At 42.4% G+C, this 25,093-nt stretch overlaps 1 protein-coding gene across 1 annotated transcript in view; it reads right to left on the minus strand.

Moving 5' to 3' along the window:
* Position 1: 1 nt before the first annotated feature.
* Positions 2-25,093, minus strand: part of LOC119775454 (alpha-2-macroglobulin-like) — a 37,205-nt gene continuing 12,113 nt past the window's right edge. Inside the window, exons 9-22 of the mRNA XM_038273443.1 lie at positions 23,963-24,074; positions 23,761-23,870; positions 20,055-20,222; positions 19,723-19,950; positions 18,504-18,567; positions 18,205-18,350; positions 17,152-17,301; positions 16,930-17,076; positions 16,704-16,825; positions 16,501-16,623; positions 12,555-12,780; positions 463-589; positions 179-300; positions 2-61 (exon numbers count right to left, since the gene is read on the minus strand). Of these exons, the coding sequence (XP_038129371.1) occupies positions 2-61; positions 179-300; positions 463-589; positions 12,555-12,780; positions 16,501-16,623; positions 16,704-16,825; positions 16,930-17,076; positions 17,152-17,301; positions 18,205-18,350; positions 18,504-18,567; positions 19,723-19,950; positions 20,055-20,222; positions 23,761-23,870; positions 23,963-24,074 (1,905 nt within the window). The remainder of the gene's footprint in view (positions 62-178; positions 301-462; positions 590-12,554; positions 12,781-16,500; positions 16,624-16,703; positions 16,826-16,929; positions 17,077-17,151; positions 17,302-18,204; positions 18,351-18,503; positions 18,568-19,722; positions 19,951-20,054; positions 20,223-23,760; positions 23,871-23,962; positions 24,075-25,093) is intronic.

The raw sequence follows: 25,093 nt of genomic DNA on the forward strand, positions 1-25,093 counted from the left end.
TTTACTGACCTTTGGGGCAGAGCAGCCAGTTGTGTGTCTTTACCACTTCAACTCCTTCAGCCTGAGAGAGAGACGCCAGTTAGAGCTGACAGTCATTCATCATCAGTCGTCCTTATTTATGGAAAGCCAATAACCAGACAGATGTTTGTATTTTTGAATAACGTTTGTTCAGACAAACCTTGACAATTAGAGGACGGGTGACAACATCGATGCGGCCTCTGTCTGGGATGCTCACAATCTCATTGTCACAAGAAGCCTGAGATGGAATGGCCTCAGCAGACACGGTCACATTTACAACCCCTAAAAACATTTAAACATATCAAATGCTCACAGCCTGTGCTCCTCCTTCAGATCCATAACCTTTTCAGGTTTGAAGGGAAACAGAGATTTGTTCCCACAGTCCATCACCTTAGTTATAATAACTGCAGTTTATTGTTGAAACAGAAAAAGTCTCCTCCTCACCTAAAGCTGTAGCTGTCAGGGTCCAGCTGAGAGTCTTCCGCTCGTTGGCACAAAGGCAGGATGTGTACTGGTCCCCAGAGAGGGGCGTGAGGGTGTAATCTGAGGATTGCTCTGCTATCACTTTAACCTGTTTAGGAAGATAAAATTAGCATCTTGGACTCTTGGTGGATCAATGTGTGACTTTGTGCAAGTTAGCTGTTAAGTGTTTATAGTAGCTTTTTTCCTTTTTTTGTTTATTAAAACAACCCTTTTTAAAGTTACTTATTCTATGTTTAGTTTTTCTTTTAAATTAAACTATCATATCTCACTTTTCATTCAGTTTTTTTTATTTCCTCAAGGATCAGCAGACATTAAGAATGATTCACATATACTGATGTTTTATTGGGGTGAAACAGGCACTTCCGTTTGTCTATCGTCATGGTGACTCGTTGAATTGAGCTCAACTGGTAATGGCTTTTCATACTTGTTATTCACGTGTTCAACTCTGAGTTGACCTACTTGAGTTGACTGAACTATTCATAGCAGCCATTGTGAAACCGAAAAAGGTTTGACCCATTTAGAGTTGCTAATTTGAATCCAAAGTCTCATTCCTCAGAGTTTGTTAGAAATCATTTGATTTTTGAATATCTATTTGATTTAATTTGTCCTACAGAAACCTGGCTGCAGCAAGAGGATTATGATAACACAGATGAATCATCTCCTAGTTATTTAAATTTTCAAAGCTTGACTATCGTAACTTCACCATCAGAAACCAAAAAAATTCCACTAAATGTTAAAAGCCTTCAGCTGATCCAGCCTAATGCAAGATCTAATGTAAATTTATAAAAGAGATCATATTTCCCCCATTTTAGCCTCCTTTCTTGGCTTCCTGTTATATCCAGAATAGAATTGAAAAATCTCCTTTGTATGTAAAAAACTCTATAGAACTAGGTTCCATCTTCCTCCTTACCCGTAATATTAATCTGCAGGTTTACTAGTGGTTCCTAGAATTTCTAAAAGTAGAATGGGAGGTAGATCTTTTAGTTATAAGGCTCCTTTCCTGTGGAACCAAGTACCAGTTTTAGTCCGTGAGGCAGGCACCCTGTCTACTTTTAAGGCTAGGCTTAAAACTTTCCTTTTTGATAAAGCTTCTAGTTAGAGTGGCTCAGGTTATCCTGAGCTATCTCTATAGTTCTGCTGCTATAGGCCTAGACTGCTGGAGGACATAGGGACCCCTTTTTCATTACTCTGCCTCATTCTATCTCTATTCTCCCACTCTGCAGAACCTAACCGCACTTCATGCACGCCTGGCAGCACAAATGAACCAACTGCTGATGGATGGGACCCACCCAGAATGGGTGGGCACTGCCTGGATTGACTATAAGAAAGCCTACGACTCAAACGATCCTGGAATGCTTGGAAATGTACAAGATCAACAGGACACTAATGGCCTTCACCAAGAACTGAATTAAGCTGTGGAAAACAAGTCTGGAAGCCAATGCAAAGCCAATTGCACAAGTCACCATCAAGTGCGCCATATACCAGGGCGATGCAATATCCCCACTGCTGTTTTGCATAGGCCTGAACCCCCTCAGCCAGATCATTACGAAGACTGACTATGAATACCAATTCCGAAGCGCAAAAATCATCAGTCACCTCCTCTACATGGATGATATCAAGCTGTATGCCAGGGTGAGTGAGACATCGACTCACTGATCCACACTACCAGGATCTACAGCAACGACATTGGAATGTCATTCGGACTGGACAAGTGCGGTCGCATGGTCTCAAACAGAGGGAAGATGATCATAACCGAGGGGCTTGAACTACCAGAAGGCAACATTACAGATGTTCAGGACAGCTACAAATACCTTGGGGTGCCACAGGCTAACGGAAACCACAAGGAGACAGCAAGAAAGACCGCCACAGCCAAATATCTACCCTCCTGCCTCGTCATTCTGATGGAGCATCTTGTCTTTATGAACTGATCAATTGTTCTGTCAGAACAAATACTGTTTTGTAACCATTTGTTACATTCTGTTAATAAAAGACAGCTGCAGGAGGGGATTCGGAGAAGGAAAGCTTGAAGTTGAGTTGGGCTTTTTCTTTCCGCTCTTGCAGAAGCTGCTTGAATCTCTTTCCTGTGTAGACTCAATTTCTATTTTTTTTCAAACCTACAATTTCTGAATCTAACATTTTTGGTGCCGAAAGCCGGGAGTCAAGATCCAATTGTCCAGGACCGTGGGACCAAGGCCAAGAATTTGTCAACAGCCGCCCTCCCTACGCCGGACGGGGCCCATAGGTTGGTCCAGCCCTGCCCTGGGCATCTTGGTGACGACTCCAGAGGAATCGCTCTACACAGCAAAGGGTAGGCCAAAATCTTTTGATCAACAGTTGGTCTGGGACCATTTAAGTTACAGCTGTACTCGCAAGAATATTTGTTCACACTTCTGGGATCTGGGTATTCTGTGCGTTTGAGTCTGGGACTCTGTGTTGTTCTCGAGATAGTACGGTTTGCAGCTGCCGCAGCAGGGATGTTTGACGAAACCAAGTTTTGTTGACAGATCTGGGATCTGGTTATTCGGTGTGTGTGAGGAGTATACCTCTAGGGCAGTGGTCTCCAACCCTGGTCCTCAAGATCTACTGTCCTACAGATTTTAGATGCATCCCTGCTTCAACACAGCTGAATCAAATGAATGGCTTGAAAAGGTAATCAATCATTTGATTCAGCTGTGTTGAAGCAGGGATGCATCTAAAACCTGTAGGAACGTAGATCTTGAGGACCAGGGTTGGAGACCACTGCTCTAGGGCCTGTGCGTGGGGAGTCTAGGACTCCAAAGTGTACACATAAGAATATAAAAAAAACTGCAGTGAATAGCATTTTTAAACAATTGCCAAAAGCATGGGGCTAGAAAGCAGTAAGAAGGAAGTGCCAGGTGATGTTAGATAAATGGTGACATGTTGTGGTGGTGATCCAATGTTTGCCAGAAAGTGGTTGAGAAGGAAGGTTGGAGTGGACAGTTGAGCAGACAGTTGAGTTGAGCCGCTGATGAAGATTCAGCAGAAAGTGGAGATGAAGTTGGTGTGTAAATCAGGAAATAAGCAAGCTACATACAGAAAAGAATTGGAGGAGTTAAATAAGTGGATTGTGCAAGCTAAGCATAGAGAAAGTCAAATACAGCAGAAAAGGGATAGAAAGAAAGCTATAATTGCTGCTGTGAAAGTTAAAGCTGATGAAGAAACTGTTGTATCTCGCATGTTTCCTCAAAATCCTGCCCCTAATCAAATTCAAGGGGGTAATGGGGTTCAAGGGGTAGCATTAGCTGTGCAGGAAGGTAGACACAGACCCCTTCATGGTGGATATGAACACCACCATGCTACTGTTCCTCCTCCAGTAGCCCCACCCTCGTATAATGATGTTGGAGGAGCAGGAACAAGCCCCCTGTCCATATCCTCCTCTATGGATGGTATGGACTTTAGTGCCCTTGACCCTTATGATCCTGAAATAAGAAAAAGGGAGGGGAAACCTTATTCTAAGTATTACAATGATGATTATCAAATAGAGGCTCATAAAAAAAGGCCCATCCGCCCCTATTTATCCAAATTTGGCTAAATTACAAAACCAAGAACAGGACAAAATTCCTGAAGGGGGGGGCATGTGCTTTTCCAATGTTAGAGGTGGCCAACCCTCGTTATGGCCAACGCACAGGACCCCAAGATAATGATCCAGTGGATAATAGGCCCACCATTCTTGTGTATAGGCCATGGACAGATGCAGAAATGCAGACTGCCTGCCAAGGTGTAACCCCAGCTAGGCAGGACCCAGTTAAATGGTCCGAGGATATTAAAACCCTCATTGATTCTTACAAATTAAATTGGGCAGAAATAGAAAAAGCTATGAGGTGTAGTTTGGGCCATAATTGGGCTCAAGTGAGGGGCCAATACACTGGGCGCTGAGGAGATTCAGTTGGAATCCTCCCTTTGGGGGATGGGGACTTAGAAAGATAGGTTACTGCTGTCTGTGAAGCAGCCCACCGCCTGTGGAGACAACCTCCCAGTCTTACTAAAATCTCTGAGGTCCGTCAGGGTCCAGAGGAAGAAGTGACAGCATATAGGGCCCGACTCCAAAAGGCTATTAATCGCCACAGTGGAGTCCCAGAGGATAATGCTGAGGACGGGGTGTATATGTCTCTGCTGAAGCAATATTTACTTGCAGGTCTCCGTCCAGAAATTAGAGGTCATTTGGAGAAACATTTGGTTGGATGGAGAACTGCAACTTTTAACACATTGATGGAGTATGCTTTGCATGCTCAGGATTGGAAAAATGCAAAAAAAAATTCAAATCCACCTAGTGACTGATAGTTCAGCTGTAGGTGGAATGTTAGGAGTCTATTATCGGGACTTCAGAGTGAAACAAAAGGGAAGAGGGATGGGCCGGTGGTCACAGGGGAAAAACAAGGGGCCACGTAGAGAGCACAACAGGTGCTATAATTGTGATAAGGAGGGCCACTTTGCTCAAGAATGTGCAGAACCCCCGCAGAGTGACCCTCCCCGTCATCGATATTATGACCAGCACTGACGCCAGAAGTCATGTGCACCAGCAAAAAGTGAGGAGCTGTTAATTGTGAACCCAGTGGAGGTCCTGGACCTACAGCAAATTTTCCTTTCTTTTTTAAACACATCAGAAAAACCATACTGGCATTTAAACATTCAAAGAGTAAAAGTAAAATTCTTGTGTGACACCGGGGCCGATAAATCCGTTCTGAGGGACACATTACCTCAGATTAAACCGGGATCAAAATGGATCACTGTAGTCTCTGCTGTTGGGAGAATGGTGGTTCAGCGCATTTCTGAAAAACAATTGGTCACTGATGAATAGGGATTCACGGTGGAAGCTGATTTTGTGTTGAGCCCAGACTGTCCAGTTAATCTATTAGGCAGAGATCTGTTAAGGGAATTGCAATTAGCGTTGGTGCCTACAGACAAAGGCATGTCAGTGAGAAGATGTACAGATTTTATGCTACAAGGGGAAGTTTCAACAGAGCTGGAAGCAGCTGACACACATGTGATACATTCAGGCTCATTCCCAAAAACATTTTACTCCCTGGATCTAACCACCCAGGGGCCACGGGAAATAGTGACTCAGCTAAAAAAAACCAGGCAGCACCTAATGGTCAGTTTCAAAATCAAAGTCCATTACATTTTACCATGAGGGTTATGGACACCACAGATAGCAAATATGACAGAGCTTTTCACAGGCTGTCACCCCAGTTTATACAGATTAAGTACGTGTACAGTACAGTAGCTGGGGACTCAGTAGCGTTGGTCTCTCTCAGCCCCCAGGTACAGCCCTTACTGCAGCAAGAATGGGTAATGGCCCCACATGTTTCACTGTCCAGGAAATCAGGGTGACAGTGGCAGGAACTAGGTTATTTGGCAGGATCAGTTGGCAGAATATTGGAAGGTACCTGGGTAAATGATTGTTTTGTTTTACCAAAATGGGGCGTGGTGCGGAGAAAGAAATTAAACTGGACCACTTTGGCTCTCCCACAGAAGCATTTGACAGAATGATTAATATTAACTGTGGACTATAAGTCTCTTTCTGTTCCAGCTAGCGTGTGGTCCACAGGAAATACAGATGCAGGTTTACTTACAACTGCTAAACCTGTAGTAGTACAAGCAAAAACCTCCTATCGCCCCAGGGTTAAACAATATCCTTTAAAGCCTGATGCAGAGGCAGGAATTAAACCTGTAATTGATGACATGTTGAAAGCTGGAATTTTGATTGAAGATCCAACTTGTGAATGTATCACCCATATTTCCTGTTAAGAAGCCTGGTACAGACAGTTGGAGGCTGGTCCATGATTTAAGAGAAGCGAATAAAGCTGTTAAAACTAGGGCTCCCTGTGTTCCAAATCCTCACACTCTTTTAAATTCACTGAACCCAGAACAAAGTTATTTTTCTGTAATGGATCTTAGTAATGCCCTCTTTTCTATACCTCTCGATCCAGATTCAAGGCATTGGTTTGGTTTCACTTTAAAAATAAAAAATATACATACACCAGATTGCCTCAAGGGTTTGCAGATAGCCCCACTATTTTCTCACAGGAGATAAGTGCATGTTTAGCAGAACATCAACACCACACAGATACTGGTTTATGTGGATGACATTCTGGTTGTGAGCCCTACAGAAAAAGAGAACATAGAACAGACCCAGAGGCTGCTGACTTATCTAGCAGCAACAGGAAATAAAGTTTCACCAAACAAGCTGCAGCTGTGCAAAAAGGAAGTTTTCTTTTTGGGCCATAGCATTTCTCAGCAGGGGAAATCATTAACAGCGGATAGGAAAAAGGGAGTGTTAGACGCTCCACAGCCCAAAACCAAAAAGCAAATTATGACTTTACTAGGCTTGTGTAATTACTGTAGAACATGGATTCCCAATTATGCTGAGGTTACTCAGCCACTGCTTGATCTCATTTACACAAAAGATATGGCAATGACAGATATAATAACATGGACTCCAACTGCGAAGTCAGCTTTTTTACAGCTAAAGGACCTGATTGCAAACTCTTCTGTAGTGGCACTACCTGACTATTCTAAACCATTTATCCAAACAGTGGATTGCAGGGAACAGTTCATGACCTCCCTGCTAATGCAGAAACAAGGTAGGAAAATGTGGCCAGTGGCATTTTATTCAAAGAGATTAGATCCGGTTGCAGCTGCCCTCCCTCACTGTGTAAGATCAGTTTTTGCTGCTGCTCTAGCAATACAAAGTTCATCTGAAATTGTTTTGTATCATCCACTGACCTTGTAAAACCACATGCAGTGGAACTATTAGTCACAACAGCCAAAATGACCTTTATGTCTCCAGCCAGACATCTAAACATTATGACCACTTTGCTGTCTCAGCCTCACCTCACCCTGCAGCGGTGTAATTCTTTGAATCCCTCAACCTTGCTGCCCACACCAGAAGATGGTAACCCTCACCACTGTGTGGAAAGGACAACTATGTGTTGCAAACCGCGTCCAGATTTAAAAGATGAACCACAGGAGGGTTATGAAAATTTGTATGTGGATGGGTCATATTCTGTGCAAGCTGCAGAGATTGTTGCACTAACAAAAGCATGTGAAATGTCAACAGGCCAAGATGTAAATATTTTCACGGACAGTCAGTATGTTTTTTCAACAGTTCATAATTTTGCTGCACAGTGGGAGCGTCAGGTCGGTGACCAGTACAGGGAGAAAAGTTGAGCATGAAGACTTATTAACAGCCCTGTTAAAAGCTGTGTTGTTGCCACGGGCCATAGCTATATGCAAATGTGCAGCACATACCAAAGGTCAAGATGTAGTAAGCAGAGGAAACATTAGAGCAGATGCTGCAGTGAAGGAGGCAGCCAGAGCACAAATCTTTCTGACTAATGCAGATGTGTCAAACGACAGCACAATAATTCCTACAGAAATTCTTATAGATATGCAGAAAAATGCTCCAGCACCTAAAAAGAAAAATGGAAAAGAGAAGGAGCGGTTACAAAGTCTGATGGCTTAATTATGATAAAGGATAAACCAGTTTTACCACAAAGCCTGTTTAAAACAGTAGCGGTGATTAGTCATGGTCAAGGCCATGTCTTAACAGGGGGGATGTTAAGTATAGTACAACAAGTATTTTATCCCACAGGTTTAAATAACTACTTCAAAAATTTTTGTAGAGCATGTCTTACATGTTGTAAATACAATCCACAAGGAAAATAGAGGCCTAAGTGAGGACAGGCACCAAGAGGTACAGCTCTGTTTGAAGTGATTAGCATGGACTATATTGAGCTGACCCCAAGTGGTCAGTACAAGTACTGCCTAGTCTTAGTGGACAACTTTTCTAAATGGGTACAAATTGTCCCTACAAAACATGCAAATGCATTGACAGTGGCAAAAGCGTTGTGTAAACATAGCATGGTATCCCAAAACTCCTACAAAGTGATAATGGAGCACATTATGAAGTGGTATCACTAATGTCTAAACATTTAAACATAACCTTTAAACATCACTGTTCCTACCATCCACAGAGTGCAGGATTGGTGGAATGAGCTAATGGAGCGGTTAAGAACAGATTGAGAAAATTAATGGCAGAAACAGGAAAGCCATGGCCAGAGTGTTTGCACTTAGTAAAACTACTCATGAGGATTACTCCCATATCTGATGGTTTGACTCCTTTTTAAATAGTGAATGGGAGACCTTTTGTTCTACCCTTATGGGAAGGACAACCATGGACAGAAAAAGAAGAGGATGACACTGACCCATTAATTAAGTAGATGCTGAAGCTGTTCAGTGACAAAACTGTTCGGAAAACATGTAATCTGTCCAGTGCTCCTTTTGTTTCCCCACAGGAAGGCCTGAAGCCTGGAGATCGAGTTATGAGTAAAATCATCAAAAGGAAAAATTGGGCAGCTCCTAGGTGGGAAGGACCCTACATTGTGCAACTAGCAACCCCAACCGCTGTGAAGATCCAGGAGAGAGACACTTGGATCAACCAGAGTCATTGTAAGCTGATAAAAGACTTTCCCCAACAGGAAGCCCAGTTACCTTCACAGGGACCCCACGACTAAAGTAGGGATCTGCTGTGAAGCCCAGCTACAAAGGGGTTAAGCAATTTAGAGCTTTTCGTCTCAACGCTGGTGAAGAAACCAACCTAACCCAATCCTTTAGAGTCCTGGTTAGTGGGTGCTTCCTTGGAGGGACTGGTGAAGATGGGAAAACTAAAGTGACTCTGCTGCTTGATGGTGACCATTGGACTGGTGCTCCTAGGGACTCAAACTGACCACCTGAAACAAAGGAAAACCAGAATGGTTTTTGATGGATCCCTACGGCGCCAATATGTGGTGGCAGCATGCCAAACATGTTGCTGAAGGTTTGAATAAAACAGACTGTTATGTTTGTACTCATATGCCTACTTCCACAATTCAGACTGTCTATGCATACAATATGTCCGCAGATCAAACTGACTGCCTTGTGGCTCTTTCAACTCATCCAGGAATCAATGTTACACATTCCAAAGCAAATTTCTCAAACCCATTAAATATCTCAATTAGTCCTTTAATAGACCTACCATGTACTGCAGCTAAGGACACCACAGTGTTACCACAGGTATCAATCCCAATTCCCACATACGTCATGATAGTAGGTGAAAAATTCCCTGTGTGTTTGTAGAAGGTAATGGCAGCGCCTCAGTGAGCAAAATTCCAAAGGAAGATGTAATGCTATTTATTCTTTTTGCCCATATATAAATGAAACTGCATGTTCGGCCTGCAGGAAAAATAGAACATGTCGTACCAGTCCCTCAGACAGGGCTACTCAATGTGCAAAAAATCATTCCTATGCCATAGCAAACACCAGATGCTCTTCAGTAATGACTTCATCGCTGGGAACCCACACCTTGGCAGACTGGTACTATGTCTGTGGCCATAAGGCTTACCCAGCTTTGCCTATTGGATGGGGGGGGACGTTGTACTCTGGCGCTAGTGTCAGATCACACCATGGTTATGGAAAAATTTGAGCAGCATCCCCATTATTCCCACCTACAAAAAAGGGAAGCTGAAGAAGACACAGCTATCAATTTCCCAGCATCATACTGGGGTGTGACCACAGACTCAGGAGTCCCCATGAACTTTAGAATATGAGGGTGGGGTCCTAAACTTATGCAAGGTTTTTTCCCATGGGTAGGTATTGGAGAAATTCGGGATCATGTTGAAATCAACAGGTATGCCTTGATGAGACTTATAAATGCCACTGAGGATTTGGGAAGAGCAATAAAACAGGAATTCAGCCAAGTTCAGCAGACCCTCATTCAACACAGAATGGTAATGGATTTGCTGACAGCCTCCCAAGGGGGCATGTGTACCATTATTGGTCAGACATGCTGTACTTATGTAACTAATGACACCAATGGGGTAGGAATACAGACCACTCTGGATGAGTTGAAAGATTTAAAGAGGTATATCACACCTCCGGTGCAAGTCCAGCACCATGGACAAGTTGGTTCACCATGGGATCATGGTGGTAGGTTCTGATTAAGATAGCTTTACCATTTGTAGGATTGTTTTTCATATTTTCCTTTTATTTGTTGCTTAATACCATGTCTCCAGTCAATGATTCAGAGAATGATAGGATCCACTCTAAACCAGTATTCAGCTGTAACTTATGTTCAACTCCGCCAAGATGCTGGTGCCGATACTGATGATATGGTGGCAACTGTGTAATCTCTTACAGGGATAATGGTCGCTTCCTCTGGAAGGGTCGGGTAGGAATTTCCCTCTATTGGAGAGGTTTTGCCTACTCAAGGGACAGAATTTTGAAGCTTTTTACATTCTTGATAAATCTTACATTTTTGCTGAAGTTTTACATTTTAATCCGTTTCATATTTTTGTTTTTTGCATGTTGATCTTTGATTCCTAATTCCCTATCTGCAATGCATTTATGATGTGTGTAGTAGACATCTTTTTAGAAGTGCTACAGGCTGATATTTATATGCACAACAGGAGTGAAATGTTAGGTTTATTCAATGATGATTATAAAATTAATGTGTGCTTATAAATCATTTGTGAAAGGGGGATGCTGCACTGTGTCTTGTGATGCAGTCAGGAGACCATCCTGCCTTGTCATTCTGATGGAGCATCTTGTCTTTATGAACTGATCAATTGTTCTGTCAGAACAAATACTGTTTTGTAACCATGTGTTATGTTCTGTTAATAAAAGACAGCTGATTCGAAGAAGGAAAGCTTGAAGTTGGGTTGGGCTTTTTCTTTCCGCGCCTGCAGAAGCTGCTTGAATCTCTTTCCTGTGTAGACTCAATTTCTATTTTTTTGCAAACCTACAATTTCTGAATCTAACAGCCATCAACACATATTTATCAGATACCTTGCTGGTATAATAAACTGGCTAAATAAGGAGATAGAGGCTACTGACATCAAGATGAGAAAGCTCCTCACAATGCATGGAGTGTTTCACCCCAAATCCAGCACCCTGAGACTGTATACGTAACGAGGGAGGCAGAGCACAAGAACATGGCAGCACAAGAACAGGCACTCAGTACTAGATCAATAGGGGCCGGGGTCTACCACACCAGGCAGGACCCCCGGTGCAGACTGTGCAAAGATGCATCTGAAACAATACAGCACATAACAGCAGGGTGTAAAATGCAGGCAGGAACTACATACATGGAACGCCAAAACCATGTAGCTGTCATAGTGTACAGAAACATCTGCCATGAGTATGGGTTGGAAGTCCCAAGGTCAAAATGGAAGACACCTCCTAAAGTAGTTGAGAATGACCGAGCTAAGATCCTATGGGACTTCAAGATCCAGACTGACAAACAGGTGATGGCTAACCAATCAGACATCATGTTGATCGACAAACAGCAGAAGAAGGCAGTAGTGATAGATTTGGCAATCCCAAGCGACAGCAACATCAAGATGAAGGAATACGAAAAGCTTGAGAAATACCAAGGGCTGAAAGAGGAGCTAGAAAAGATGTGGAAAGTAAGAGCAGCAGTGGTGCCAGTGGTAATTGGAGCACTGGGGGCTGTGACCCCCGAACTGGGAGAGTGGCTACAGCAGATTCCAGGTAAAACATCAGAGGTCTCTGTCCAGAAGAGTGCAGTCCTAGGAACAGCTAAGATACTGTGCAGAACCCTCAAACTCCCAGGCCTCTGGTAGAGGACCCGAGCTTGAAGATGACACATACTGTACATGCATTTATGCCTCACCCGTGCATATATATATATATATATATATATATATATATATATATATATATATATATATATATATATATATATATATATATATATATATATATATATATATATATATATATATATATATATATATATTTCATCAGTACCAAGTTCTGGTACTGATGAGCGCAGTCCTAGGAACAGCTAAGATACTGCGCAGAACCCTCAAACTCCCAGGCCTCTGGTAGAGGACCCGAGCTTGAGGATGACACATACCACCCCACGAGGGGTGAGAAAACAGTTTTTTTTTTTTTTATATATATATATATATATATATATATATATATATATATATATGGTTTATTAGATGTGATGGGACATTAAATCTTACCATAATGCACTTTGTCAGGTAGTTAAAGACGGTTGCCTTCATTTCAAAGTTCTCCCCCCGGATTATAGAGTAGGGCAGGGTGAGCTCCAGGAAGAAGGGCTGGAAGACGGTGAGATTCTGACGAGGAGCCAAACCAAAACCCTGAGAGGACAAACAGAAAGTCTCTGTCTCCCAGGTGGTGATGGTGTCTGGGACAGTGAAGGACACATCCTTCGTCCCAGAAGGTCTGGATCAACACAAAATTAAATGTAATTATGAGTGTAAAATATGCAAACATAAAGAAAAAGCACACATTAAGTATTTTATCATTTAACTTAGAAGTTACTGGAGAACACACCTTTTATTATGATATTTTATAGGCAAGAGTGGTAGAGACTGCTCACTAGAGAGTTTTCTCAGCGTCATGATATGTTTTACAAACTAAAAGATTACAATAACAGAACGTGTCGCTTGGAATTTTTGTGTTACATCAGTAGTTATCTAATTGGTTCTAACCTGGTGATGCTGACCCTGTTAGTACCACCTAGGAAATGTCATGATTCTGCTCCTTGCTCCACCTTCTGGGTACTATTCCACCTCACTCTGCCTGCTGCCACACCACTGATCTCTATTTATTGCCCCAAAAAAGTGAAGCCACCAACCGCCATGTTGGTACTCCCCCCTCCCACAGACACGCTCCATAAAAATGCATCCCTGTGCAGCATTTGGCTGCAAAAACAAGCAGTTTGTCGGCTGTGGGAGGTAATTTCACTAACAGTGTCAGTGTGTGCATACATACTTGTATGTATAGTTTTTTCAAAGTATCACATTCTTGTTTTAACTAAGAGCTAAAAAGCAAAATATGAACTTGATGTTGCCTGTTATTTTATCAATTTATGTGATTTTGCTAGTGTAGAAACTAAAGCTCTGTGAAGTTATTAATTTGGTTCATTAATTTAGCTCTATTGTAAATCTGTCAGATTTTTAGGCTAATGGACAGAAACAGCATTAAAGTATATGGTATCATGCATGCACAATTTGCAAGTAGAAAAGTACTACAGCATTAACAGACATGTACTTGTATTTCAGTCTTTATGTAAAATCTTGAAATTATATGTAAGATGCAATTATAACAGTGTAATAAATACTATATATTACATAAACATAATCAATTTAGCACTTTTGGCTCATCTGTATTATTCTGCTCTATTAACAGTTTTATTGTGATGGATTTGTATAATATGTTATATTACATTGATTTATAGAGTTCATAATGACTCTGCAATGTGATGGGCCGATTTTTTATTAGAAGTTAAAATAATCTACTGATGCTATGAAGCAGCCAGTCTGTGTCAAAGTGATGAATTTATCTTTATTTTAAAATTATTAATTCCCCCTGAAAATGAGAACATCATCCCCTACCTGTTTGACCCGACCTGCTAGTCACGATAAGGGCAACTTTCCTGCCCTGGATTACACTGTCTGTGCATATGCCAACTCCAGCCGCTGCTGGTATCTGCAGCTGTTTGCTCCCCTCATTCTCTCACAGACCCCACTCCAACCACTGGATTCTCTGCCTCCACACAGACTCTTCCCCTTCAATCAATAAATATCAACTTCTGGTGTTAGTGTACCTAAGTACACTTTTTATGTATCTATACTTTACTCCATTACTTATTTTTCTTCCAACTTCTGACTTCTACTCATTACATTTTCACATAAGTAGCTGTACTTTCTATTCCTTACATTTTTAAAACAAACGTTACTCGTTACTCTTGGCTTCGGTTTAATGTTTATAAATATTTATTTCCCGTCATGTGCTCCATCCAAATCAGATCATTGGCTCCATCCACATCTAGTGAAAACTATTGTGATTGGATGAGTCATAGAACACAAACACTCATTGGTTAGCTAAAGGAAATCATCAGAAGCAAGCAGGTGTTCTTCAAACTGCTAACGTGAATTGTCTATGCCATGCTACAATGTGGCATTCAGAAAAAGATGTTGAAATGTCTGAAAAGTCGGACACAGGCGAGAGCGTATCGGGAGATGGAGACCAACAACAGAACAACAGAAATCGAGACTCATCAGACCAGGCAACGTTTTTCCAATCTTCTATTGTCCAATTTCAATGAGCTTGTGCAAATTGTAGCCTCAGTTTCCTGTGCTTAGCTGAAAGGAGTGGCACCCGGTGTGGTCTTCTGCTGCTGTAGCCCATCTGCCTCAAAGTTCGACGTACTGTGCGTTCAGAGATGCTCTTCTGCCCACCTTGGTTGTAATGGGTGGTTATTTGAGTCACTGTTGCCCTTCTATCAGCTCGAACCAGTCTGGCCATTCTCCTCTGACCTCTGGCATCAACAAGGCATTTCCGTCCACAGAACTGCAGTTTCTGAAATACTCAGACCAGCCCTTCTGGCACCAACAATCATGCCACGTTCAAAGTCACTCAAATCCCCTTTCTTCCCCATACTGATGCTCGCTTTGAACTGCAGGAGATTGTCTTGACCATGTCTACATGCCTAAATGCACTGAGCTGCCACCATGTGATTGGCTGCTTAGAAATTAAGTGTTAACGAGCAGTTGGACAGGTGTACCTAATAAAGTGACCGGTGAGTGTACATCGTTAATGGTGACTTTTTAAACCCTGCGGTTTTGTCTTTTAATTTGAGCTGTAGCTGACTAAAACAACTGAAAACATTGTACAGCTCATGACTGGTCTTAGTTTTCTTCTAGTTCTTTCTCAGCACATCTGTTCCCACTTTCTTGCTACAGTAATGGTCCTGTTGGTCTGCTCCTCAGGGTATATATATTTAAATATATATATATATATCCTTCCTCTACAGTTTGTCTTTGCTGCATCATTATCTTTACTTCATGACTTAATTAATCCCTGTTTTTCACGAACCATCTTACTGTACTTTACTTGGGTATATTCATTCTGTTTACTCTTGGATTAAGCCTGCTGCCATCATCATCTACAGGAAAACCACTCAGCCTCCTTTTCTGCATTTTGGGTCCAACTGAAACATTCTACAACTTAGGGTGACTGGACGTTCTAACTCTAACACCAGAAACCAAAATCTGGTCACCCTACTACAACTGTGACAAGCTAACGCGATGAAAATTAAGAGATACAAATCAATCTGACAGACATGTTTTTGAAACATACAAATGCACAGTAGAACTTACAAACTCCATGCAGAAAGACCCTGGGCCAGTAATCCAAGGCAACAGTGCTACAAACTGCAGGTTTTCATCAGTGTTAGGAATCCAGTTTGTGTGGGTTGTGTTTTTGTGTTGTTCTTTCCCTCCACCACCAGGTAGTGCCCTGTTCATGTTGGTCCTCCCACACACCTGCGGCTGGTTTGCTCATTACTGAGGACTATTTGAGCGGTGGACTGCCACTACCTCGACGCCCGAGTGTTTGCCACTTTTGGGTACTCTAGCCAAGCTGAGTTTAGCTGAGTCTAACTTAGTCTTTGTTTTAGCTGAGCCTAACCTTGTCTTTGTCTTTTCAGCAGGAAGCCTTCCTGCAAGCTGGATGTTTGGCCTTCTTTCCCTGGAAGGATGGTTTGAGTCTCACACTGAGCAGGGGATTAACCTCCACAAGTTCCGTTCAAGTCGTCCTGGATCCAACCAAGTCTAATCCTGTCCGCCCTCCAACGAGTCTCTACCTCTGGATAAACCCTCACCGACTGGATTCTGGGAGAAGAGGTCTTCTCAATCAACGTGAGTCCCATTTTCTCTGTCTCTCCAGCCATTGCTCAAAGTTTCCACGGATGCTGAACTAATCGCTGATACTTCCCTTCCCTCTTCCAGTTCTGGTTAACCAGCACACTGAGTTTCGTGCATCCAACCCCCGCTGTCCTTATCAACAAACCTGTTCAAACTTTTACCCATGTTCTCTGAGTGGTTTACTGCATGTGGGTCAGATCTCTAAAGAAAATCATGACAATCAGCATCTCACCCAGTCTCCATAAGGTCCCATATCCAGGTCTCAGGGAAGAAAGTGCGAACTGTTTTTACTGGTTCAGGCTCCATACCAGGGCCTGCTGCAGATAATCCAACAATACCTGGCGAATGCATTATTCTATTCATCATAACAGGATGATCTGCGTAAACTGTAAAGAAGAAGAATACAAAGTAGATTTGAATAACCAGTTGCACAACTTCAAGTACAGGTCAGGTACAGGCCAAAAGTTACCATTGGGTTGTGCATAATATCTTCCCTTGAACCTGAGACAACTGGGTAGTCTCATTACCAGATTTGTTGCTGTTTTCAGTCCTACATTCTGCACAGTTTGGGACAACACAATAAAAGGTACATGTAACAATATTTTAAAAGACCACATGTGTTTAATATGCTTTGTATTGTATGGTGCTTTATGCTTCGTACCTGGAAAACAGTATCGGGTTCCTCTTCATTTCCTGGATGTGGTAAAACATATCTCCTTGGCCTCACATTCAAACATTCTGTACGATCTTCATCTTGGACTTGGTATGGTATATGTGATATTTTTTTAACAGGCAACATGCCAAAGATCTGAAAGACAAAATCTGAAATTGTTCAGTGTTTTTTTGGTCTGTGTGTAGACTAATAAAGGTTGCTAGCTGGTACCTTTTCTTTATCCAGAGTCTTCCCGGGTTCCTTGATGAGGACACTCTGATCGACGGCACTGATACCACACAGGGAGTCAGGCTGAGCCATTAGTTGCAATTTGATCTCCTCTCCAGGAACAGCTGGAGATGGAGACAACTCCAACGACACCTGAGCCACATCATTTACACATAACTTTATTTACCAAATAATTAATTGATTAAAGGGGTCATAGAAGTCTCGACTGCTGGGCTGGTGACTGGACTGGACCTCAGCGGAGAGCCATGAGCCGCCCGTCCTCAGCCAGAGGAGGGGGGCCAGTAAGGCAGGCGGGGAGAAGCACGGGGTCATCGGTGTCCAGGCTACCGTCCCCGAATCGGGTTCGGCCGCTCCGTCCCCCACTGGCTCCCGTCCGCCGGGGTTCCCAGACCAGCCCTGGAGCTGACCTCTCGGTTCTGCTGCACTGTAGTTGACCATAATCTTGGACGATTTTGAAATTCCCACAGATATTTTTTTAAGGTCTGAAAAGTAGGACATGTCCGGGGAAAGAGGACGTCTGGTCACCCTACCATATCAACAATTTGATGTTTCAATTAGTGAGTGCTTGTTGCTATGACGTATCTTTACTCAGCAGCTTGGCTCGTTGTAAACCAACCAATCAGGGCACAGCTCGTCTAAATTTTCCATAGCATACCGTAAAAGAAAGAAAACCTGTCGTTTCATTCTAGGGCTTTTAACCAGGCTGCATTAGAGCTCATTGAAAAGCAAATATACCATTGTCAGCCCAACCAATGTTACACACCCTATTCAGAGACCTGAAGGACCAGATACCCTATAGATCATTCTATCACCCTGTTAGAGACCTGAAGGACCAGATACCCTATAGATCATTCTATGACCCCTTTAAATATATCTTAGAGATACTGAATACAAGTATGGTTTCCTCTGCAGTGTATCAACCATATACAAAATTAACCTATTTAACAAGAAATATCTTCCTTAACTAGATATTATGAGGACTGTGTCAGGATTATAACAGCGTCTTCATATGTGTGTCCTTTCATGTCTACTGACCTTATTACTAAAGCATTTTTCTGTGGAGAACTCAGCACTGGCAGCAATCACATTCTCACTGGGGAGGACAGCGTAAGCCACAACCTGGATCAGTGGAGCCATGTCTGGAGAAATGTTCAGGCTGAAGGACACCTGACCCTCATTCACTGAAAAATCCATCACACTGTTAGACATGCAATATCAAGGAAAACAAAGACCTTGAAATTCGTATACTGATCCATTAATTCAGTGAATTGAAAAAGAATCAGAAAAATACAGAAAGAAACTTTAATAAATGTGTCACTTTGGTTTTTATATACCTGGTTTATCTTCAATTTGAACTTGCTTTTGTCCTCCACTGCCAATAGTTCCTCCGTATAAGACCTGTGAATTTATGGAAAAAAATAAAGCAGTTAATTTCTTTGCTGTGGTTGTTTGCAAATTAATGAAGCTGGATTCCCGTCTGGGGGGTCGGTTCAACTCCCAGGAATTCCATCATTCTGCTGTGGGAAATCAGCACCCTCATGGGAAATAACAATAACACCTGAACACACCCCCAGCTCCGAATCCGAGTGGTAATTCTTCATTGGATTTCTGTGCAAGTCATGGATCATCCAAAATGAAGACAATGTTTGAGTATGAGGATGTCCATCAGTGCAGCAAGACACCTGGAGGTTGATGATTTGCTTTGTTGTCTTATCTTCTGATCTTTGTCCGTATGTCTTGGGCACTTAGGTGAGGAGAGGGGCAGAGCTATCATCACCAGGTAGTGTGTTGGATACCCCGAAAGAGGAGGAAGCCCGACAGACTCAGCAAGCCCAACGACTAGTGAGGGTCTCCTGAGAATATTTGGTGGAGCCCTTTGTTAGGGACGTGTTGAACTCCATTCTCTGGGAGAAGCTCTCTTGCTCTTTGGAAGGCTGGAGAAATTGAGTCTGAGTGAGCCAGGTTCTTTGCCTCCATTGTCGACGCAGCTGTGGCCAAATGGTCTGTGGTGCCTGTCATGGAGGCAGTCCTCAAACCCGGTTGTGGACACCAGGAGTAAGCATTGCTGTCATGCTGAAGAAGGAGCCCCATAGAGCCTGGCTGGCTTGTGGGACTCCTTAGGCAGAAATCAGGTATTGTGAAGCCAAGCATTCCGCTGCCCTGGTGGATGCAAAGCCAGAAACTGGGGCCTGGGAGGAGTTTGGAGTGGCCATGGAGAAAGCCTTTTGGGAAAAACTATTGGCTGGACTCCAAGCAATTCTGGCAAACCGTCCAGCACATTTTTAAATGTAATAATCTATCTTGTTAGTCTTTACCATCCCCTTCATGCTCACCGAGTGGTTGGAAAATAACACATTCTTATACTGAATAAAACTTAAGCTGTTACGGTTTAATGCTAATAATTATGTACTTTTGTTTCACTCTGCTAAAGTCTAAATACAGAGCTAAAACAGACTGTCTTCTGCTAAATGTTGCAAGTTTTAATGTACAGCTGTCCACTGGACTACATTTTAAAACTCTAAAATAATGTTGGTAACCGGATGAATGACTCACCAAATGAACGATATCTATAGATCCCTGTGGTTCATGCACAACGGTGTAATCAATGGAGATGTCCACTTCTTTATCACATGAAAGAGTTGAGTCAATCTTCTTTATCTTCAAGACGCTGCTTGTTTTAATGTCAACAGAAGGAGGTCGGGACTGACGAATGGTGTGTTCTTCCCAGGCAATGTGAGCTGTTCTATACTGTGGGTACAGCATTTCTGGTGTGCTACTTATCTGTTTATAAAAAGAGATAATGGTGCTTAAAAGGCAAACAAATATTATTTTATTCATGGTTTTTGACATTTAAAACAGGATCGTTACAGGTGTAATTAGCTTACAATCAGGCGAGTGTCTCCAAAAAATTTGTCTGTGCTGACAGAGAATGTGGCGAAACCGTTGCTGTCAGTCGTGAGATTCTGCAGTAATTTGGGAGACCATACACGACCCTCTAGCAAATATAGCGGCATGTGAGAAATGGGCGTATTGTTGTAGTGAACAGCCTTGACCTGTAAGATATACAATTCTGGAATAAAATAGTGCATTGAGTCACAAGATATAAACAACTAACTATTCAAGGATTCTTAATAGTTATTTTGGAAAAATAACCCACCCTAATACATTTAAAGCAAACTGTTGTGTAACTTTTAGCCACTAGGGGAGGGAGACTTATAACATCTAAGTTAAGCTACCCTGAAGACCAGTGGCAGCACTGGACTCATAACAAATTGGAAGTGACGCTCTGGGTCACATGACTCATTCAGTGATAGATTTGACCCTTCCAAGTTAGAAAGGAGAATCTTTGAGAAGGGCAGCCTGCATGGAGCAGCAATAAGCCCCAAATGTTTCATATTGACCTGTAAATCATGTAATATATCTAGAATTATGCTAATACTTGAGTCTAAAGTTATGCAGCATTAATTTCAATGTTTTAGAAAAATAAATGGAATGTAACATAACCTGAGTGAATAAAAAATGCAAATGATCATTTCTTTTACTAAGAGAAAAAGCTATCAAAATAAACGTGGCTCAGTGTGAAAGGTACACTATATTGCCAAAAGTATTTGCTCATCCATCCAAATTATTGGAATCAGGTGTTCCAATCACTTCCATGGCCACAGGTGTATAAATTCAAGCACCTAGGCATGCAGACTGTTTTTACAAACATTTGTGAAAGAATGGGTCGCTCTCAGGAGCTCAGTGAATTCCAGCGTGGAACTGTGATAGGATGCCACCTGTGCAACAAATCCAGTCGTGAAATTTCCTCGCTCCTAAATATTCCACAGTCAACTGTCAGCTGTATTATAAGAAAATGGAAGTGTTTGGGAACGACAGCAACTCAGCCACGAAGAGGTAGGCCACGTAAACTGACGGAGCGGGGTCAGCGGATGCTGACGCGCATAGTGCGAAGAGGTCGCCAACTTTCTGCAGAGTCAATCACTACAGACCTCCAAACTTCATGTGGCCTTCAGATTAGCTCAAGAACAGTGCGCAGAGAGCTTCATGGAATGGGTTTCCATGGTCGAGCAGCTGCATCCAAGCCATACATCACCAAGTGCAATGCAAAGCGTCGGATGCGGTGGTGTAAAGCACGCCGCCACTGGACTCTAGAGCAGTGGAGACGCGTTCTCTGGAGTGACGAATCGCGCTTCTCCATCTGGCAATCTGATGGACGGGTCTGGGTTTGGCGGTTGCCAGGAGAACGGTACTTGTCTGACTGCATTGTGCCAAGTGTAAAGTTTGGTGGAGGGGGGATTATGGTGTGAGGTTGTTTTTCAGGAGCTGGGCTTGGCCCCTTAGTTCCAGTGAAAGGAACTCTGAATGCTTCAGCATACCAAGACATTTTGGACAATTCCATGCTCCCAACTTTGTGGGAACAGTTTGGAGCTGGCCCCTTCCTCTTCCAACATGACTGTGCACCAGTGCACAAAGCAAGGTCCATAAAGACATGGATGACAGAGTCTGGTGTGGATGAACTTGACTGGCCTGCACAGAGTCCTGACCTCAACCCGATAGAACACCTTTGGGATGAATTAGAGCGGAGACTGAGAGCCAGGCCTTCTCGTCCAACATCAGTGTGTGACCTCACAAATGCGCTTCTGGAAGAATGGTCAAAAATTCCCATAAACACACTCCTAAACCTTGTGGACAGCCTTCCCAGAAGAGTTGAAGCTGTTCTAGCTGCAAAGGGTGGACCGACGTCATATTGAACCCTATGGATTAGGAACGGGATGTCACTTAAGCTCATATGTGAGTCAAGGCAGGTGAGCAAATACTTTTGGCAATATAGTGTATTTGCCCCATAAACCTTATAACTGTGCAACCCTTGGTTCCTTTCATATCACTCTTGGCTTACTTTGTGTATAGTTTCTTTGTATCAATGTTTGTCCCTCACACTGAAAAAAAATTGTATAAAAAGAAACTGAAAAAAAGAAATAATTTACGCTCAAACGTCGACTAGCCTACATTTGGTTGAAAGGTGAAAAGCTGTAATTTTCAGACTGTTGAAAAGACGTTATAAACTGGATTTTCAACAGTCTGAAAATTGTCTATTATTGGACTAAATTTGGACAAAATAAGAATGACCAACCACTGCCCAATTTTCTTGGTGCTGGTGGCTGGCTTAATTGCTCATTCATTCACAGGTCTACTCTTCCTGGTTGCTCATTACCGCTCATCTGAACCACCAGTTTCCAGCTCCTATTTATGCTGTCTGTTTCCAGCCATCAGGGCCAGATTATCAGAGCCTAGTGTGAGAAGTATCTTGCACAGCCTGTAGTGTTGTTTGACTACCTGATCCTGACCTGTTTCTGCCCCTGGATTCCTGAGTTTTGGTCTGCCCCTGTTCCCCTTGGTACCTCTGCATCTCTCTTATCTTCTGGTCTAGACTCCAGCTTCGTTACTTGCTCTGGATTCTCCCTCTGGACCCTTTTGATCTCAGTATCTGCTGGCTTTCGCTCTACAAGACTCCACTATTCTGCTCTTGGAACTCTATGGGCGGCTCCCGCCGCATGTTGAGGAGAAGTCATCTGACTGGTTCCCACTCCTTCCTTTGGACACGGATTGAACTTATAACCAGGTTAGTGATTCACATGCTCATTCCCCGTTTGAGCTAGTGATCACTAACCTCATTGATTATCGCTACAGAGAATCCAGAAACCCGTCCCAGCTGAACCCTTGCATAATCCAAAGCTTTCAATAAAAGTAACCTCTTCTGTCTGCCTGAATAATAGGTCAATTTGTCTGATCATTGACATTTTCAACAAATATTTCTGGACTAAATCAAGACTGTGAAGGATCAACCAGATTAGGCCTTAAATCCAACGCCCACAGCCCATCACAGGACACACCGGTGTGTGCTGGAATGCCTCAGTCTTCTCTCAGAGGAGCTGGAGGAGGAGTCTTGAGAAAGGGAAATCTGAGCGACTTTGCTGGGACTGCTGTTCCTCAGGACCCAGTCACAAATAAGCAAACAGTCTTCCTTTGAAACTGAAGAAATTGCCGTCTGTTGTGGTTCAGGTGTTGTGACCTACAGGATAGGCTCATGATGACCAACAACATGTAGGAAGGTCAAAGTCATTTAGCGTTTTCGGAACTGTTGGGAAATGGCTTGTGGTTCACGGTAGTTCTGAAGCCTAAAAAATGCTTTTATAACCTTTTTGAAACATGCTAATGACTGCCTTTCTTCTGCTCATGGACTGAGACATCGTGGGTTAGATCTTTTATCCTTCTTTATGTTGTCAGATAGCTTCCATTTAAGTAATTTTAAGATCTTCATGTGATTTAATAAGTCTTCCTCGGTATGACTGGTAAAATTAAATTCTGTTTATGGAAACTTTGTTCATTTGCAGATAATTTATAAACACGTAACATTGTACCCCCCCACCCCAAAAAAAACTACAACCTTCTTGGAAAGCTGCACTCAGTATTCACTCAATGTATCTTTCTTTTGTTTAATGATATGATAAAATAAAGACCAAAAGAAAAGGAAAGAAAGTACATCTGTATGGGGAGGAAAAGTATCTCTATCACTGAGTTCTTACTTACTTTTCCCTCCAGATTTGTGCCTTTTTCATAAATCCTAGGCGGGTCAACAAATGCCAGCTTGCCAATAACGTAGGAAATCTTTACCCTCTTCTTTTGCAATTGTGAAACACCTAAATATATACAAAATCCACGTTACAATAATAATCTGGCTATCATATGATTAAAACATTGCAATAAAGTTGGCTTTAAGGACAGGACTCACCTGTTCCTTCCTCCTTCCCAGTTATCCAAACATCAAATAAAACGCCCCAATGGTCTAGTTTGCTCAAACTTGACATTTTAAATTCAGCGATAGCACAGCCAGTTTTGTCCGTCTAAATATTCAACAAAAACAAAGATATAATGAGATAGACAGAAATGATAAAGAGTAAAGTCTCTTCCAATACCGTAGTCTGGATGAATGCTTGATTCCGATTAGTTGCAAGTGTCTTTTAAAGGACAGTAGGAAATCCTATCAAAAAGTTTCAGAATTATAGGCTGATTATTCTAATTTATTGCACAAACTTAAACACTAGTTGGTAACGGCAGGACAGTAGACCGTGGGTGTGTCCAAATTCAGGGGCTGAACTGAGGAGGAGTATTCCTCAGGTCCACCTCTGCCTCATATGTAGCCGTCTTTCTGAAGACCTACCAATTTGTGTGCTGAAAACAGTCCTGTAGCACATCTTCTACATTCCTGGGTCACACTGTTTTCCTAGTTGGCCTAATCCCTCTGATCAATGTTTGGTATACTGGGACCAGCAGGATGGAGATGTGGTTGAAAATGGCTAGATGGGGTTGAGGAAGAGGTCTGGGGTGACAGTGATGTCAGATGCAGGTTTTAGCCCTGAAACCGAAGGGTCATCAGTTCCTGCTGATGTTGGTCGGAGGGACTTGCGGCGGCTGTTTACGGCAGCCTCTCTTCTGTCAGTTGGTTAGAGGAGAGCTGTGAGCATGAATGGGTGAATGACTAAAACTAGAGTAAAATATTTTGGTCAAGTCTTGAAAAAGCTGTATGTACGAAAGTACAGGTGATTTTCCATTTGTATGCACTGTGTAACTTAAAGTACACATAGTCCAGAGTTTAGGGATAGGAGACATCTTGGTAAAAACCATCAGTGTCCATCGGATTCTTCTGAAACTACGGTTAAATGATTTCGCCAAAAATAAAAATTTGGATTATTTTCAACCAATAATATGTTTTTATTGCTATTTTCCTTTGCACTAAACACAAGTATATAGATGTTAAAAGATGGTGGCACCCTGATGGCTGCGGCTGTTTACAGCTCCTGAGAACCTGTGAGCAGTTCTACTGAAATATGCTACCTAGCACGCTACAAACTATTAATTGATC

This window comes from Cyprinodon tularosa, unplaced genomic scaffold (assembly GCF_016077235.1).
Source record: "Cyprinodon tularosa strain WSP-4 unplaced genomic scaffold, ASM1607723v1 ctg871, whole genome shotgun sequence".
Lineage (NCBI taxonomy): Eukaryota > Metazoa > Chordata > Actinopteri > Cyprinodontiformes > Cyprinodontidae > Cyprinodon > Cyprinodon tularosa.